At 39.2% G+C, this 18,822-nt stretch overlaps 2 protein-coding genes across 9 annotated transcripts in view; both read right to left on the reverse strand.

The window, feature by feature from the left end:
* Nucleotides 1-6,783, reverse strand: part of pfkpb (phosphofructokinase, platelet b) — a 46,932-nt gene extending 40,149 nt beyond the window's left edge. For all 5 annotated transcript variants that reach the window (XM_080862179.1, XM_080862178.1, XM_080862177.1 and 2 more), the window contains exon 1: nt 6,576-6,783. In XM_080862179.1, coding sequence (XP_080718305.1) covers nt 6,576-6,684 — 109 coding nt within the window. In that variant the 5' untranslated portion in view covers nt 6,685-6,783. The remainder of the gene's footprint in view (nt 1-6,575) is intronic.
* Nucleotides 6,784-9,714: 2,931 nt separating this feature from the next.
* LOC308412579 (nuclear receptor coactivator 2-like) overlaps nt 9,715-18,822 on the reverse strand; it is a 57,122-nt gene continuing 48,014 nt past the window's right edge. For 3 of the 4 annotated variants that reach the window (XM_080907046.1, XM_080907044.1, XM_080907045.1), the window contains 6 exons: nt 17,474-17,551; nt 16,938-17,361; nt 15,970-16,216; nt 15,348-15,501; nt 15,173-15,247; nt 9,715-14,486 (listed from right to left, as the gene is read on the reverse strand). In XM_080907046.1, coding sequence (XP_080763172.1) covers nt 14,475-14,486; nt 15,173-15,247; nt 15,348-15,501; nt 15,970-16,216; nt 16,938-17,361; nt 17,474-17,551 — 990 coding nt within the window. In that variant the 3' untranslated portion in view covers nt 9,715-14,474. The remainder of the gene's footprint in view (nt 14,487-15,172; nt 15,248-15,347; nt 15,502-15,969; nt 16,217-16,937; nt 17,362-17,473; nt 17,552-18,822) is intronic. The other variant, XM_080907047.1, reaches the window with a different exon arrangement.

Genomic DNA, 18,822 nt, shown 5'->3' on the forward strand with positions numbered 1-18,822 from the left:
CCTTGAGCTAAGTCTGGTGTCACAGTGAAGGTGCAGTTTTACATCACCGAAGACTCCCATAAAAGCACGATGACGAGAAATATCTGATGTGTAAAAACGCTGAGAGAAGGAATAAAGGTGGTATTGATGTTACTTTGATTCTGTGTCGCAACCTGCATACAGAATAAGAGCTGTAATAAAACTTTAATGATCCTAACGCTAGGTGTAATAAGAGAACCTGAAAAAAAGAAACAAGCTCTACGTATCAGCCTGGGCTGAAAATAACAAATCCATCTTCCACTGTTTCATCTTTGAATTTTGACTTATCAGTGAACTGATTATTTACCAAATTAAAGGTAAGATAAGCTAAGATAGACTTTATTTGTCTCAGAAATGGGTAATTTACAATTATCTTATCTTATCTTAATAATAAACAGTTTTAAGTTATTCTGAAAAAGACATCCAATCAACAAGACGCTGAATCAGCTGACTCTTGGCTTTTTATGCCATTAACACGTGAAGTGGCTGAATCATTATCGTAATTGCTATTGATTATTTCTTCTTTCCATCAGCTAATCAATCAATCTAATAGGGTCAGTGCATAGCAATTAATAAAGAGCACAGAGAACATAGATGACTGGTAAAAAAAGAAAAGGTCACTTTAAAAATTCAAAATAGGGATAAAGAATTAATTAGCCATTTATGGAAAAGCATTGGAATGACGAGCATGTTAGATCTCAGTGAGCCCAGTTTGGTGAGGCATTGCATGCATCCCAGAATTTAGCCCAGCAAGCACAAGCTAGCACGCTCTGCCAACTTAACCACCTCGCCAAATTTCTTCCCACACCACATGGAGTAAACAACCCATCCCTTTTACTGGCCCTTGTCTGCAGAATGCGTATGGGATGGGTCTACTCCTTGGATGACTATGTCACGATTTTGGCATTACTACAAGAGCTCAATTCACTAAGCTTGGCAGAGCCAACGGGGCCATGGCAAAGGGCCAGAGCGAAACAACAAAGGCTTAGCTGGGGGAAACAAAGTTGAACATGAACTCTTCTGGAAAGGCATTGCAATCAGTCAAATGTGTGCAATCATACATTTTTTGCAGATAACTATAAACAAAGTTTTCTGTTTACCTTGCAATGATTGCAACAGACAGAAATAATGGTTTAAGTGGCAGCCACTGCATGGGCAATCAGCTTTAGATAGAGAAGCACTGATGAACAGGCTGACATCAGCCTTGTTGACTGATATCAGGCTATTAGCAAATAAGATAACAGTGTCAGTGTCAGTGGCTAATATCGATCTCTCAAGTCACATCATTTTGTGTTTGATGAATGTTCAAATATAATTTGGTAAACAAAGCAAACTAATAAAATAAACGTATTAATAATGTATAAAAATACTGTATCTCAAAACTATCATATGCAGGAAGACTTTAACTGATCAAGCACACACATCCATACATATGCAATAATACAATATGCAATAATACTAAGTGCAATAATCCTTTCTGTCATCGTTGTATTTTTACTCAGTTGTATATAGTATTTGTATTTGTATTCTATTTTTATCTTATTGTATATTTATTTTATTTTATTCTACTGTATATAGTATTTTATTTTATTCTATTCTGTACAGTTGTGTACTGTATTTATTCTTATTGTATTCTAATTTTTGCCTCATAACTTTTGCACTGTCCACTTCCTGCTGTGACAAAACAAATTTCCCACGTGTGGGACTAATAAAGGTTATCTTATCTTATCTTATCTTATCTTATCTTAATTCAGACAAGGACTGTTTGTATTAATGAGGGGTTTTCAAGGGTTTCTTATGATCCAAATATTCATAAACTCACTTTTCTGTCAGTGGATGACTCAATAAATCAATAGCTGCCTGCAATTTTCTGATAAGAGACTAAAAATATCTCTTTTCTAATCTTTGTTTTTGTTTTCCTCACTTCTCTTATTTATGATCATTAACTACCTCTTTTATGTAAAATAATTAATTATCTTGTCCTTTACCAAAACTACTCCTGCTGACCTAGAGGAAGTAGCAACAGCATTATAAGGCAGGTGACATCTAAGACAAATGCACTACGGGGTGGGGGTTGGGTGGGGGAGTCACCGTGCTGTCAGCACTCGTTAGCAAACACTGAACAGGCTGAAACCACATCCAGGCCTCCATACTGTGTTTCTTTTTGTGTTGGAGCTAGTGTTGCTAATAGACCTGCAAAGTGCTGATTGGTCAGAGGGGACCTGGCAAATGAGTAAAATTGAGCTGAATTGTGTGATACTATAATTGAGTTTTACAAAATTAGAAAGAAAAAAATAATAAGGATTTCACAGACAGATAAGAGCGATCAGCGACCGTGAGTACATCTCATTTATCATCTCATGTATGTGTGTGTGAGTGTGTGTGTCGTGTCCCAGCTGAGCTCTTGGATTAAATCACAAATCATGAAATGCTGTTAGTATTTCCTCCCAGACTGCTGCAATGACTAAACATCTCCAGCTCAGTCTGGGCATGTATTCTCCGCAGCGGTCGGGAAATCTGCCTTGGCAAAAATTTGTCATTGCACATGAAGCACCGATGTTCCTGTGAGTTCAGAAAACTGTAAAGTTTGCTAAATGAAAGTCTGAAAAATAGCCTGAAATATTTCACAAAACTACCGATTGTTTCTGCTTTTAAGAAAGAGGGAATTTTTATTAAGTAACACTAAAAGAGGCCTATCAGCCATATTTCTAGCTCTGTGTTTTTTTTTTCTTAGTCTCTATTAGAAACGCTTTGCTTCAATTACAGTTTACATATTCTTTATATGGCTTAATCTGAACCTTGGTGAAGATCCTCAGTTCATCCACTGTCTGAAACACAGAAGGTTTGACTGGAAATAAGGAAAAGCATAAAGATCCTCTTTAATGATTCTTAAAACGTTAGCATTACACTGTCTTACATTATAACAGTACCATGCAGTTACAGTTCATTTCTTTGGTTTGTATTTGTTTTGTATTTTTTAATTTTTAATGTCTGGGTAGTAAAAATATACACATTCAGAAGAAATGTTAAATGGAACCAGTGCTCATAGACATCAGAAACTTTGTCCACATGTGATTATTATATCACAACAAACCTAATTATTCTTGGTGACAATGGCAAGCGGGGAAAAAACCTCCTTAAAGACACTCGAGGCTGTTAAAGGCTTCCACTGCAGAGAGATTCTCCAGGAAAGGCATTCAAAAGCTAGTCCTGCTATCGTTTGACCCTGGTGAGTGGGACTGTGTGCGCATCATTTTCACGCCCCGGGAACAATGTCCAAGTGTAGTTATAATTAAATCTCAGCTGCTGCCAGGAGTATGCGCTCCTACACATAGTTCCTACAGAGCAGGCCCGGCCCTAACCAATCTGGCGCCCTAGGCAAGATTTTAGGTGGCGCCCCCCTACATCGGCAGTGTAGTGTATGTACTCACAAGAAACCGAATAGCTTTGTCTTTGACCTTCTTTTTTTTTTACTTAAAGAAAGCAAATTCACAATCAGAATAATTAACAAGATAAAAAAAGATATGAATAAATAAATGAATACAAAAAATAAAAAATGAATATATGAAATACAATAAATTTTACAAACATAAACACAATAAAACGTGTCAACAAGTTGGATAAAATAAATTAAAAATACAATATAAATAAGGCAACAGGAAGACCGCTTGATGCTGCTGCATCATGGCTGGGTTGTGCTGCTGATGCTGCATCACTGGTGGGTTGTGCTGCTGAAGTGGAGGCAGCAGCAGTAGATGTGGTAGATGGCCCAGGGGTGGGATTTAGAAACTTCAACAGTGCATCTGAAGACAGGAGTATGTGACACCACTGAGTATTAAAGTCTAATAATAAAAACATGATTCCAGGAATAAAATGAAATGATATAATATAAATGAAAAACCAAAGAGATATATATATGATGTTAACTGATATGCAGATTAGATTAGATTCAATTTATTGTCATCATTACAGTGAAATGCTGAATAGCAGAATGCAAAGTAACAGTATAATATCATATGAGAATGTTATGTTATGATTATCTTTGACCGAATCACAGCAGTGCTCATATTAAAAAACAGCATTCCCTCTCATGTGATATTGCTTAATTAACATTAATGATGTGCACTTTAACAACTAGGCTTACAACTGTAATATATACAGGGGTGGAAAAGTGACTATTACCTGCAGGGTAAACGTTAGCTAACCAGAAGGCAATAACAATGTAAACAAAAAACACCTGCTTAAAAGATGAATACAAATGAGGAATGGTGGGAAAGGTGGGAGTACTGTAATTACCTAACGTTACATTATTATTTTCCATAACAATTTAGCCCCCTCCACAATATTAACTGACGTTAAAACAGTTAACTAGCTATTTATTGATTAGCAATTAGCGAATCATGTAACATTAGCTTAATGCTAAAAGTTTAGGTTACTATCACATTCAGACAAATAATTTCATGTAGGCTAACGTTACCTACCTCTGTCTTTTTCTCGTTTCTCCTCCTCTTCTTTTCTCTTTTTTCTTCCCTGGCCACCTGACAGTTTTGGCCGTTTTGATATCTTGTGTTGATTTTTTGATGTGGTGACGTCCAAAAGGAACCATGATACCGGGAGGGAGGGGGCGCACCGTGCGGGGGGGGGCGTAATGTTGTAACAAATAATGTTTCTATTAAATAAGCTTTACTTTGCATTTTAATTAACGTGGGATTATTTTTTGTATTTAGAATTAATAGTACCAACTTTTTTTTTTTTTTTTTCAACATTTATGGCACTGGCGTGGCGCCCCCTGATGGACGGCGCCCTTAGCATTTGCCTATACGGCCTATGCCACGGGCCGGCCCTGCTACAGAGGCTGGCTCTATTACATTCTACACAGGTGCTCATGTGCTGCCTTCTGCTGCAGAGACAACTGAGAAACGAAATATTCATCCACTCATAGAGGAGCCTATAGGCACCGTGTGTTATGTAACAGCCTGGCTCAAAGGCAACAATGGCTCTGCTGCTGCACTGCACGCATAGAGCCGATACTACACTCCAATATCGATATATAGAAGTCCAATAAATACACTCTAGTGCTGTTTCTGGAACATCACATGAATGAATGGTGACGCTATTAGACACATAAAAATACCAAAATCACTGTTTCACCTTTTTTTTTTTTTTTAAATGTTCCACTTATATTAGGCTGTCGTCATAGAACCTAATTTTACGGATAAAATGACATCCACACACAGTAACAGTAACTTATTTACGTTTCCTTTGCACATTGCACATCACAGCACACCAGCTCGCCCTCACGTAGGCGACTCAACCCTTCGTGACTTCCGGATGACTACAGTGACTCAAGGACAAAGGAAGTCACTGCAGGTCTCTTTCAAAATTAAGGCCCTGCTGCGGAAAGGGGAGGGGAAACCCTTTACTGTGAAAGGTTACGCCGGAAGACGAGTAATTTAGTCTGGCTTCTTCACGGTGGTCCTCCTCACGACTCATCTTCAGTGACACAATACGTGTATTTCTGCTGAAACATGACCCTTTTTTTAAATGAGGGGAAGTTGCAAAAATCATAGTTAATATAAAGAAATAAGATGACATTTAATGGCGTTGTCAACTTTTGCCTGAACCGATAAATTATAGGGATTTTAATGATAACAATAATAAGAATAAGAATAAGAATTTCCATCACGAGCTGTGGACTTCATGCTTTTCCACCAAAAGCAGTGGCGAAACCTGACTGAGTGCACACCACAGTGTATAGCACTGTCAGCTTTGGGCTGCTGTTTACATCATACGTGTGCCATTGGACGCGCACAGGGACGCAGGACACAGGCAATCAATACAGGAACACAGTCCATATAGATTCTGCAGTGGTGCAGAATGCATGATAAGGAGAGCGACTCCCCACGTAAGAGGATTCAATTATTTAATTACCGCGAACACTTGTTGATTTCGTTGCAGCTTTCCAAACTGGCCCCCTCATCCCTGCTGCATATCTTTTTCCAGCAGGTCGTGATTACTATAACTATTTCATACCTCCTCAAGCGGTTATAAATAGTCTACTGCAGCATCCATGGAAAAATGTGTAAGACAAGGGTTTCAGAGCAGCTGTTGCGTAATAGTCGCTGTGATTTGCTTAATACCTTGTAAATAATGGGTATCAAGAAAAAATAAATATATACAAGGCAAATAAAATGCATTATTTATTTTTTCATGTAATTATGCACCTTGATTGACCACCACGCTTTTTGACAAGCTTGGAGGGGATACATCCATTGTCGGACAGGCCTCTAGCTAACATATTTCTCCAAATCTCCACAAAGAGGTAGGGAGTAAAATTAACCCTACAACCAGACTAGGGGAAGAACCGCTTATACTTAAAGTAGCCTAACTCTGGCAGTGCGTGCCACTACCACGTCAGCCTCAGTAAACACGTCTGATAGCATATTTTAAGAGAGGAGTTTATTCTCCTGGTGCTTTCTCGGCAGCACTTTTACGCGAAATTATCTATTTTCATTAGGGCAGGAGCGCCGTCCGATAATGGAACCTCACTAAGTTACCTTGGGCATCTCCGCCGCTGGTCAACACTGCGATGGATTTACCAGCGCCGGATAGATTCTCAAAGAATTTCCGGGTGTCCTGTCGCTTTGGTGCCGATGCGCCAGCCATCTCTGTCTCCTTGGCCCCCGTCACCTGTTAAATAAAAATGTTAGATTTACTCTTCTACAAGCAGCGACCAGTAATACTGTCAATAACCGTGACAGGGGAACTACTGGAGGACTGCAGTGGTTACCGCCCTCTTTCTCATCATACACACCCCCTCTGCAGAGGTCCTACATTTAGTGAGGTGAGTCACTGCATGGCGGTTTCGGTGGCGCAGTGGGGTCAAGTGTCAAGTTCTGGGGTCAAAACGAGGCCATTTGGCCTTTCAAAGAGCGAAACTGCCCTGAAGCCATTAATTGCTCAGCCCTTTCACTGAAATCCATCCAGCCTTCCTGTGTGGTGATGAGTCACAGTGAAAATGCGCAGGAAGTTAAGTTTTTCTACATCTAAATCATTATGACAAATTATTACTTTGTTACAGAAATTTGAAGGTTTTGTGCCTTTCGCTGATCTGCAGTTTATATAATGTTTACAGCTTGTACCTAAAAGAGTGGCCAGTGAGTCTGTCTTTATGATTCTCCTAATTCTTCATGCATGGAAGATGCTAAAAAAGATGCTGGACACAATCCTTTTGGTTCAAATTGACACGATAGCATCACACAGTTACTGCTGATTTATAGACACCCAAACAATGCTTATCTCTGTTCCAACACATCCCAAAGGCGCTCTATTGAATCTGGTCATGGGTACACTGTGAGTTGGACATGATCACCAACAATATTCTAGTAGGTTGTGTCATTTACACAATGCTCAGTTGATACTAAGGGGCCAAAAGTGTGCCCCCCCCCCCCCCTCCCCCCCAACATATCATTACAACACCACCATTAATACAAGAATACAAGGCAGAAATAATCCATGCTTTCATGTTGTGAAAGTCAAATTGTGCTGTACCAAGCAAAAGCAGAAATCCTGATACATCAGACCAGGGAATGTTTTTTTCCCATTCATCTGTTGTTGGGTTGAGCCCACGTCGGGCTGTTGGAGGCCTTAAAAAGAGTGAAAATTGCCATGAATCCATTAATTGCTCGACCCTTTCACTGAAATTCAACAACAAATATGCTTCATGAAAAACCTCAGATATAGTGTGTTTGTTTGTTGTAGCATCAGGACACACCCAACCAAACATTATTATTTCATTGACTGACTTGTCTTAATATTACAACCTTTAAATAAATAACGAGTAACCCAGTGTTCCTCATTTCTCAAACTTATTTCCAGGATTCTCAAGCAACTTAAAGAAGTCCAGACGCTTTTCTTTCCAAGCTCCTTAGGGTGGCTGTAGCTCAGGTGGCAGAGCAAGTCAGCCACTAATCAGAAGGTCGGTGGTTCGATCCCAGGCTGCCTCCGGGCTACATGTCAAATATCCTTGGGCAAGATACTAACCCCATGTTTGCCTACTGGTGGTGGTCAGAGGGCCCGGTGGCCCCTGTGTCCGGCAGCCTCGCCTCTGTCAGCGCGCCCCAGGGCAGCTGTGGCTACAATGTAGCTTGCCATCGCCAATGGGTGAATGACTGAACGTAGTGTAAAGCGCTTTGGGGTCCTATGGACTAGAAAAGCGCTATACAAATGCAGGCCATTTACAATGAGTAACCCGTTTATAAATGCTATATTTTTTTGTGGCATTAACTGGGACGCTGTAACAACCCAACATAAATTATTCAACTTAAATTCTGCTCTTAAAAGCTCATTTCCACTTTACTGTCTGGGAGAAACAGCAGAGTGATGCATCGTCGCTTTTTTCCTCCCTTCTTTGGCGCTCGCGAGCCGCTCTTAGAAACCAAAGCCAAAGCCAGTCTGTCTGACTGACAGCTTGGTCCACCAATAGGAACCCAGATCACGTCCCATGGAAAATTCCAACCAATTATAGCCAGGAATATGCGCCTTCATTCGGGAAATAAGAGACTTTGAGCAATAATTCATAAATTCCTTTGTAATCCAAACACTAAAAACGTGGAGTATTACAAAAGCGTGAACATTTTACATAACGTAACACCAGCAGATTAGATTATTAGAAGAGAAAATATCTAACGGCAGCACCAGAGAATAAACAGTTACAAATCCTGTCGTTGCTTAATATTCTCATGTCATCCTATAGGAGCCGTGTTTTTTAAGGATCATTCCCTACATCATCATTTTGAATTTCAGACATTTGGAAATAACAAAAATATTTCTAATCCAATCATAAAAACGCTGCAGATAGAATTGGTGACCTTTCACGAATCCCATGACCTTGAGTAATCCTCTGTATGCTATAGGCTTTATCTACTCAAGCCCCACGTGACTTCTCACACTTGTTGCCAGCCACATTTCATAATATTAGATTCATGACAAAAACATTTATCTGAAGGTATGCTGGAGCAGTTTTCATATCTATACTGGTGGACAGAAGGCAGTGCCTGCTGCTGCCTGATTAGATTTGAAGGGCCACACAGAGTGCACCGGTCTCTGGACCAGTTCCAAGTTTCCCTGTGCAGAAAACAAAAGAGCCTTACGAAGGCAGGGTGTGTGTGCCGTTGTGACATTTTTGCTGTTCCTCACTTGTCCGAACTTAAATAGGGAACCACTCTGGATGCCACATGATTCTCGGATGTGTCACACAGTTGCACGGCCAAACTATTTCCTGTGTTACCCTCAGCATGTCAGATATACGAGAATAAACAAACTGCAAACTGAAACTAAAAACTGACACTTTAAAAGTAAATGTCAGTGGAATTTTAACAGTGTCTGATCATTGATTAGTGGGGTGTGCGGGGCTCGGGGGAAGGGGAATTTTCCCAGGATATTAACAGGTGAGGAGAAAGGTCTTTGGGCCATGGAAAGGGATCATAAGTCAGCACTATTTCAAGGCACTTCGGGTATCCATCAATCATGCAGAGGCTACGCACCACCCACATTTTAAAGCACATTTATCCCACATAACTTACATTTATTAACGTTTTGTTGTGGTGTTAAGGTTAAATATAAAGTATATAAAGACTGGGATTCCCTGGGACCGCACAAGTCACTTTATGGATGAAATTGAAACAAAGACACAGCTCAGTTCAGTAAAAATAATTTATTTACAGTGGCATGAATCATAAATTAACAAGCAGCATTGGCAAAAGCAACATTAGAGTCGACAGCTTGCATAAAAATGTGTGAACGTCCGGACTTCTACATAAGAAAATAATTAATGAACTGTATGCACTGGACTGTGTCACAGCTGAGATGTTAAATCACAGTAGAGAGGGTACTTCAAATAGCGATGAGAAAAATATTCTTCGACACATGCATTCTCCTTCTGTTTTGCTCTAATTTACCACTGCGTAGTTATCAGGATGTCAGACACATTTCATAAGTGGAAAGAAAGAACCCAAGAAAATCAGAGCAAGTAACTTCCTTAAATGACTCTTAGAGGGGAAGTGAGTCAATTTACTGACATTAGAGAAGAAAGGGGAGGCAAAAATGTGTTAGGGTTGACCCAGAAGCTTTACTCAGGGGTTATTTTACCAGTGACAGAGATTACTCTTCCACTGGTTCTTTTAAACATCCCCAAAACTTAAAACCCACAAGAAGTAAGACGTTTCTTGCATGACCAAGGTCGCGTAAGTACATTTAAAACACGTGACTTTGGCGCCACCTTCTGGTAGAATCACAAAATACATCCATAACAGACCAGTTGATCCTGTCCTAACCTTTTGAATCAAAATAAAAAGAAAGAAAAAAATATAATGGCCATAATTACAAAGAAGGTAAAATCACATCAAATATTAAACTATCTTAAATGAACAAAAAAAACCCCTCAATTTAGTTAAATGGTAAAAAAAAAAGGATCTTAGATTTCTTATATTACCCTCATATATAAGAATAAGTTTATCCAAAAGGGAAATTCATATGTCTGACGTATGTCATCTGGTATATGACTGTTCTATTACAGAGGTTATCGATTCCTGTTCTGATTCCCAGGGTTTAAATTATGCTGGTGTCTCTTATTTACAGGTAAGGTGTCCTTTGGTGTCTGATGCATGGCTTTATGTCATCAGGGCCACTGACCGGTCACTTCCAACATGTGAAGGGTGCGTTTTAACAGAAACCACAATCTTTTTTCTAAAGCTAACTGAAAAAATAACCAAACATAACTAAATAGTTTTTAGTGGCTAAATCCTATCGAGCAGTCTTTAGTGGCTATGTCTAAACCAGTGAATGAAAGCCAAATTTCAAAGACAAAACAAACAGCAGGGGAAAACAAGTCCTGACACAAACCCCGATCTGCAGGCTGACAAACATGCATTTTGTAAAATTGTACATTTTGTGCGTAAAGCTGAAACACAGGTGGTGCTATGTAAAACCCCCAAGATGGGAACTCTTCACACTGAGCCTCCACCCCAAATATTTCTCAAGCACAGAGAACTGAAAAGTGTCAGATCTTATAAAGCGGAAGTTAAAATTTGCCCAATTTCAGACTAAATCGTTCTCACACTACTGTTTGTGCTGAGACAATTTCAAAAACAATGCCAGCTTTTTCTTTTTGGGGGGGAAGTTGAAGATAAAGTTGCTAAAAAGTAAGCTCGGTGTGAACAGATACTCATATGGAAACTTAACACTTCCGACAAATCATTCGAAATAATATCCAGTTCCACAAGTAGGTTTTTGTTTTGTTTTTTTAATATTGGCAAATATTGAACTTTGTCAGCTATGAAAGGCAGAAATGATGCCTTTCTTGAATAGAAACATGGCCCTGCATTAGAATTACTTCAGTAATTCTTGGGCCACAGTAGCTCAATGTGCTTAACTGGGCGTGCTAAAAATGTAAAAAACACTTAATATCCATTAAAACCAAAAACAATGTTAGTCAGGTTAGATACCAGTACAGTGCAACCATAAATAACCATTTTGTTCTGAGTGACAACCTGTGCAGGCTCACGTCACACGAGGAAATCAAACATTAGCAGTTACTGTAGGTGGTCGTTCATCCCTCAACGTGTGACATTCGGATACTCATGGCTTACAGTTCATCATCAGTTCATCAACATTTTTGGGGCTAAAAAGTTAGGATGTGGAAACAAAGTGAGAAGCGCTACAGTGAAATTCATTTCAGTGTTACAGTGTGTATTTTCACATACTCTCAATCATATTGTCATTGTTAGAGTATCAGATCATATACAGACCAAGAAGTCTAGAAACACATGTTGCCAGTTACAGTCAGTTTTGTTCACAATTACAAGCTCACACGCACGAAACAGCACCTAAATGAACAGTACCTTGCAAAGTGATTGAATCAAAATGGAAAATAAAAGTCCAGTCTATAGAAATTTAGATTGAAAACATTATAACTTTGTGAAACGGACAAAGTAATTTAGCTCTAGTTCTTCATTTACGTAAGGATTTATCCTTGGCGCAAAAAATGTTTGCATTGTTTACCAATACATACAGTATGGAGACTTAAAGATGACAACTTTAACCACAGAAACCCAACCCAAGATTCAGCTACACACCTGCAGTGCAAGACACATTCTGGCAGGCTACAAGGTCGCGATCTTGAAGGGTCATTTCAGAATGAGCTGCAGTAGCGTCGAGATTTTTTCTTTTTTTACTTTTACACATTTTTCTTTTCATTTAGAGGCAAAGCTGCATTAGAGGCAGAAATAAGCTCACTGGTTAAATCTCAGCGGGGAAAAGTATTTCTGACAAGAATGGTCTGAAAAAAGTAATGTGCTCAAAATAACAATAGCGTTATTTTCAATGCTAATGCTAACATTTAGCCACGTGACACCATTCTAATTTAAGATGTTATAACGCTAATACTGGCCAATTGGTTTTTTTTGTACCAAAACCCTTGTTAGTCCAGGAAAACAAAGTTACTGAAAACTAAGATCTTAAAGCTAGAAAAAGAAATTATTATTATTGCTACTTAAGTGGAAAGCTAAATAGGTTAGCTAGTTTGTCAAAATAGCTTTAGGATTCTAGCAATAGCTTGTGATTTTGTAGCTGGGAAAGCTAAAGGGCTAGCCTGCAAACAGGGCAGAAAAGTGAATAAACTTTCACTTTAAGTGCTTCTTTAGCTTCATCTACTGATGCTCATTTAACCAACAAAATATTTCTGCTCTCATTTTTTGTTGAACTAAACTCCGAGCTGCTGCTTTACAATACCACTTGGGGCAAAAAAGGATATTAAAAATCTATGTACACTATCTATACACATTCACTTTCATTCAAAAAGTCATTAAATGGGGAGACAGGTCCCCTGTAACTACAGCAGTTGAAATATATTAATTTTAAATCGACATCAACATGTACCATTTGAGAGAATTTTTTTATTCTTGATATTCTTGATTGTTTTCTTTTGTTTTTTGTCATAGAAAGAATCTCTAAATCTTCTTTAAAACTATAAATAACCATAAAATATCTTTCATAAACCTTCTCATTGTCATTTTCACTTAGGCTCCAAAACCGAACCATAAAAGATATAATCCAGAGGCTTCATTTATACTCATCATCCTGCCACTTATGTTTCAGTTTCACACACGCACACACAAGAAACTTAATCCATCATAGTTACCTCAGAGACTCATAAAAAACTCTGGTAATACACTGATCTGACCAGAGGACATTCAAACAGCAAACACTGTGTGTGTGACTGTGTTAACTTGGGCAACTTGGGACCAATAACCTCCACACAAATTTTAATTCAGCAAGTTGCAAATTACCTATTTTTTTAAATGGTGCTCTATGTAGCATTTTCATTATAGACAAGCTTCTTCTCTTTTTGGACATGTTTAGTACTTGCCCCCAATTTAAGGAAGTATAATAAAAAGTGAAAATTACAGCATGACTTTGCATTTTTTTAACTAAAGTGTCAAAATGTGCAAGGAATAAGTTTGTTGCTTGCTCTATCCAACTCCAGCTCAACAAAGCATGCTGAAAAATGCTAGAGGTGGAGAAGTTTACCTCGTTTCTTGATGGCAATTCAAATAATATCTCCTAATGAACCCTGAATGTGCTACCGGTGTCTGATTACATACTATTACTGTTGAAACCCTCACAACATCCGTTTTAATTGTAGAGGAAATCCTTGGATATTTCAGGAAAACTGAATATCATAGGTATTGAAATCAATTTTAAGATGTAAAGGTTGTAGAAATACAACCTTTACGCCTGTTTACAGCTGTATGTGCTTTTCTTTCCCTCCTTGTAAATTTACGTCCCCCCAAAAACGCACACACACTCACATTTTCTCATTTCTAGATATAACCTCCTTATCCAAACTTCTTTTTAAACTATAAGAAAAACAAAGCTTGAAAACCTTTTTAAAAATGCTACACAGAACACCTTTCAGTACTTTTATTAACTATTTTTTAGAAAAATTCTGTTTTAAAAGTCCTCTTAAGTGTTTGATTACTGTGAATACAGTGTTTGATTTGACTACAGCTTACAGATACATACCACATGTTGATTAGCTGATATCAATCAAAGAATAAGTTACATTGAAAACCTAAAAACCACAAATAGCTGGGGGTTTTCAGGATTATCCTCATGTTGGGCATTTGCTGTCAGGATGGTTCAGATGGCAGTTTCCCTGTAATGTCAGACTTTTTCTTGCATAAAATGTTAAGCAATGACTAAACCCACTGTGAATGTAGTCCTGAAGTTTGCACATGTCTCGGTTGTCCTCACGCTATAGAGCCTCTGAGTTGCCTGGTGTGACAGAGGGGCAGTGTTCTCATCAAGTCCTTCATACGTCTCTGTGAGCTGAGCTGAATGGGTGTCAGTGTTTTTGCATGGATTCCCTCACTGCTCGTCTCAACTGCAGCCTGGGGTCAGCAAAAATTCTGTAGAAGACAGAAAATCATCAAGGTAATTTAAATTACAGTCACTCTGATAACAAAGAACTGAACTGAGTTTTCTGCACTCATAAGTGGTTTCCAAGTGCTGATTACAAAAGATCAATAAAAGGGTAACAAATGATGTATCAGTTTAATAAACAAGGACCATCTGATCATTTGAATGCTTTCAACATTTTAAGATCTCTACTTGTTCTGGGGGAAGAACTTCAAATGCATTTCAATTTAAGTCTTTATGTTATTACAGACTTTTACTCCACAGAATCAAAACCAATCATGTAACCAAAAACAAAACAAAAACTGATTTTTCACCCACACCTTATATCTCATTTTCAGCCATTAAAGGCTTCCAGTGCACATTTTAAACACAAATTAATGAATTTAAATCTAAAGACTGAAAGCGGGGCAATACCAAGCTAAGGATGGCAAAATCTGAGCCTAGAGTTAAACCATTATTTTTATAGTGTAGTGATGGGTGCACTTTTAAGCAACAGTGTACAGCCACATCACAGAGCATTTCCACCTATAGCATACATTTCCCAGCAACCTGCAGCAATTACTGTGTATTACACCCTATGTTTTGTTACGTTTTACAACACTGTGCCTGTGCTAGTATTACAGAAACATCCGTGCAAATAGGATACGAAGATGTTTTGAAGAAGTGCATTACTTACAGAACTGGATTCACCCTCTTGAGTCAGCATGTCAATCCCTGTTATCTGTTCCAGGATAAGGCTGCTTTCATTGCCCTGCAAATTCATAGTGAACAACCACAATTACAGCTTCTGCATGTGTGACAAAACAACATAAAAAGAATTAGGTGTGACAATGTAAGCTTGTATGAAGCACCTGTTCTGTATTCATAGAGGCCATGGAGCTCATCTGTCCAGACATTGGGTTCATGCTATTATTGCCCATGGCAAGGTTCATGTTGTTGTTGCCACTGTACATTCCTCCACCGGGTTGTGTGGAGTAGTGAGACTGAGACTGTTGGGGGTAGACACTGAAAGAAGACAAGCTGAGTCAAAAAGGATAAAAAGAATTCTAAAAAAAAAGAAAAATAAACTAAAATGACTGAGACCTATTATGCTTTTCCTTATTCTCTGCCATGTGTGCATCTTTAAAATAGCTACTCTTTGTTCTATATGTCAGCAATTAGTGTGGATATCCCTAATTTGGAAACAATAACAATTATAATAATATTTAGGAACACACAGCTCTGACTTTGAGGACAGAAACCATCTCATCAGCTGTTCAAGCCTTCGGTTTCCTCAGGACAGCCAATCAGAAGTAAGCTGGACTAACATTACAAAGGCGCTAATACTGCTAGTTTTGGACAACAGAAGGCCAAAACAAGCCCCCAAATAAGGATTACTACTGTGAATATGCAAATCTACTCTTGTAAAAGCCAATAACAGAAATACTCAGCTGTAAATAAACACAACATTTCAAAAGCATTTGCACATAATACCTGTTGCTGCTGGTGATGTTGGCAGGCTGAGACCATCCGTTGAGGTCGGCACTAGGCTGGTAGCTGGGAGGTCCTCCCTGGTTCGGACCCTGGTGTTGGGTTTGGGGTGGACCTTGGTTTTGCTGCAACATAGGGCTCTGACCCTGCCCCATTCTGGGGGACAGCAAGGGGCTCTGCGGCGTGGTGGCCCCGCATGGAAAACAGGACACTGGATCCTGGTGTTGCTGCTGCTGCTGCTGGTTCATTCCTGCACGTCAGAGTGTCATAGACAGTTACAATAACACAAGTAAAAACTAAGACTTTATAATAATTTTCAGATGGTGGTAATCTGGACTAGTTAGACCCCAACATTATATGAAGATCTTACCAAAAGGATAAAGTGAATTTGAGACAAATGAGAATGACCTTTCCTCTGAGACTCAGAGAAAAGTTTTTTACAGTATCTGAAAAATCATCAAAATCTTTGATTCACCAATGAGAGAGCCCTATAACTGAAAGACCAACCAGAAATGGAAAGAAAAAAGGCCCAAACTCACCAACAGCTAGATTGTTAATAAATTAAATTCACACAAAATACTCATGTCGTATTGTCCTCACTTCAGAAGATCTTTTTTGTTAAATGAAATTCATTTACTTCAGTTCTGACAGCACTGACAGAACTTTTACAAGCCACCCCACCCCTTGTGATTGGTTTACGACAGTTACAATAAAACAATCACAGAAAAAAAAATCGACTTCCTTGTTCTTTTAAGTAATAATAAGAAAATAATTTTGCTTCTGTGTTGATTAGCACAGAAAAAAAAGACAGCAGAAGGAAAAAACTAATCATGCAGCCTCCACCAACACCCAGTCATGAAAAAAGAAAAAAAAGACCGCCACCACAAAAAAAAGTAAAAAGAACTACAGCACATCTTCCATGAAGCACACACAGACCACTGAGATGCTGTTGCTGTGCTCTCATCATATACCTGCACTGCTGAAGTGGAAGGGACTGTGGTGTGATGGCGGACTCATTACACCTCTGTATTGCCCTCCCACATTTCCCATCATGCCCTGACTAGCCAGATGATGGCTGGGGGAGTGAGGGGAGGAGAAGGGGCTGGAGGAGCTTGGATGAGGAGGAGAGGGCAGGCCTGTACCGTAGCTGGAGGCCGAGTAGGGGAACTGCTGCGGGTTGCCCTGCGGGAGCCGTGGGTTGGTACCACCCATGGGCATTGGCGTAGGAGCAGCGCCCCCAGTGGGCATATTGGGTGGCATGTTGATGCCCTGAGTCCGCATCATCATGGCACGCTGCTGCTGCATGTGCTGCTGCTGCTGTTGTTGGCGTTGGCGTAGGTGGTTGGTGAGGTACTCGCGCTGCCGCTGGGCCATCATCTCAGAGTTGAGGGTTCCCTGCAGGAGGAGATGCACATTTAGGCAAGGAGCAAAAAGGGGAAATGATTTGTGCTGATAATATTTAGCATGTGTATACAAGAGAATAAAGTGTTCGTGCAGGCAAACCGACCTGGTTTGGTACATTAGACCGTAGAGGTAGATTCATGTTGGAGACTCCACCCATCTGGTTCACCATTGGCTGTCGGTTCTAGAGAGAAGGCAGAGCAGCCCGGAATTAAAAAAAATATGATATTGCAATTTTGCCCTTAATAAATGCCTTAAAATACATTCAATGCATATGATTAACTGATGTGCACAAGTACTGAAGCACTGATCTGGGTGTTTGTAAGAGTTTTGCAGTTTTGCATTCACCTGCAACCCATTTAAAGAAAAAAAAAAAGAATTAAAATCACATTTTTGATTCAGATGGGTTTTGAAAAAAAGTTTTCTTCTATAAATAAACTTCACTGTTTCTCTGCTGGCACAATAAATGTAAAGCGGGAAGTGTAAAAGTCGTGCCACACATCTGAACAAACTGCTAATTGCTGCTAATTTCAGTGACGTTTAAGGGACAAAGCGTTTTGCCTTGACTCTCCACCAGGTGGCAGCCTGGACCAAAACACCAGCTGTGTCTTTGTTGGCGTAGACAAAATTTAAGACAAAACAAAAACTGAAAATCTAGATAAGCTCAACATTTATGTAGTAATACAAACACAATAAAAAAAATAAAAGTGTTTCACATAGAGAAATTAGACAACAACAGCTTTTCAAAGAGAAATCCTAACGTGTTACCAGCTAATAGTATAAGGTATGTGTATGAATTTGTCTGTGCATATTTTGCCGTTTCAGCTGTCAACTGTCTAAGCAACAAAAAAATGCTGATTAAGCCAGAAAGCTGGAAAACATTTGTGCTTTTCTAGCTGCTGCAGTTCAAACTCAGTGAACCCTGTTGGCTCAGAGGCATCTTTTGTAATCAGATTTTTCTTTTTCAAAATGGTAATGAGGTTTCATGCTTGAATGAAACATCAATGCCTGGTTTGCCAGGATTCATGACTGAATCATATGTCCTTGATTATTTAGTATTTTCCCCTTGTGGCCTCTGTGTCTCTCTTTGTGTGTCTGTGTTTATATAGGCTGTGTGAGTTCTTGTGTCTTATTTCCTCCTCATGTTTTATTCTGTTTTCCCCTGGCTGCCATGTTTCCCCATTCAGTCACGTTTCTGTGTCTGTCTGCGTCTCTGTGAATGTTCTCATTACTTCCGGTTTTACTTTCTCTTATCTGTGTGTGCCATGTTTTGTTTCACTTCTCTAACTCTGAAGGTACCTTATCTCATGTTTTATGTTTAGCTTTGCATCCTCTGTCTCGTTGTGTGTAATTAGCCCCAGCTGCGTGTGTGTGCGTTTCCTGTTCTCTCGTCATTACCTGTTAATTGAAGCACTTTGTTTTCTTCTGTCCAGCGTTGCAATCTCCCTCATCCAT

Source organism: Rhamphochromis sp. 'chilingali', assembly GCF_963969265.1.
Source record: "Rhamphochromis sp. 'chilingali' genome assembly, chromosome: 16".
NCBI lineage: Eukaryota > Metazoa > Chordata > Actinopteri > Cichliformes > Cichlidae > Rhamphochromis > Rhamphochromis sp. 'chilingali'.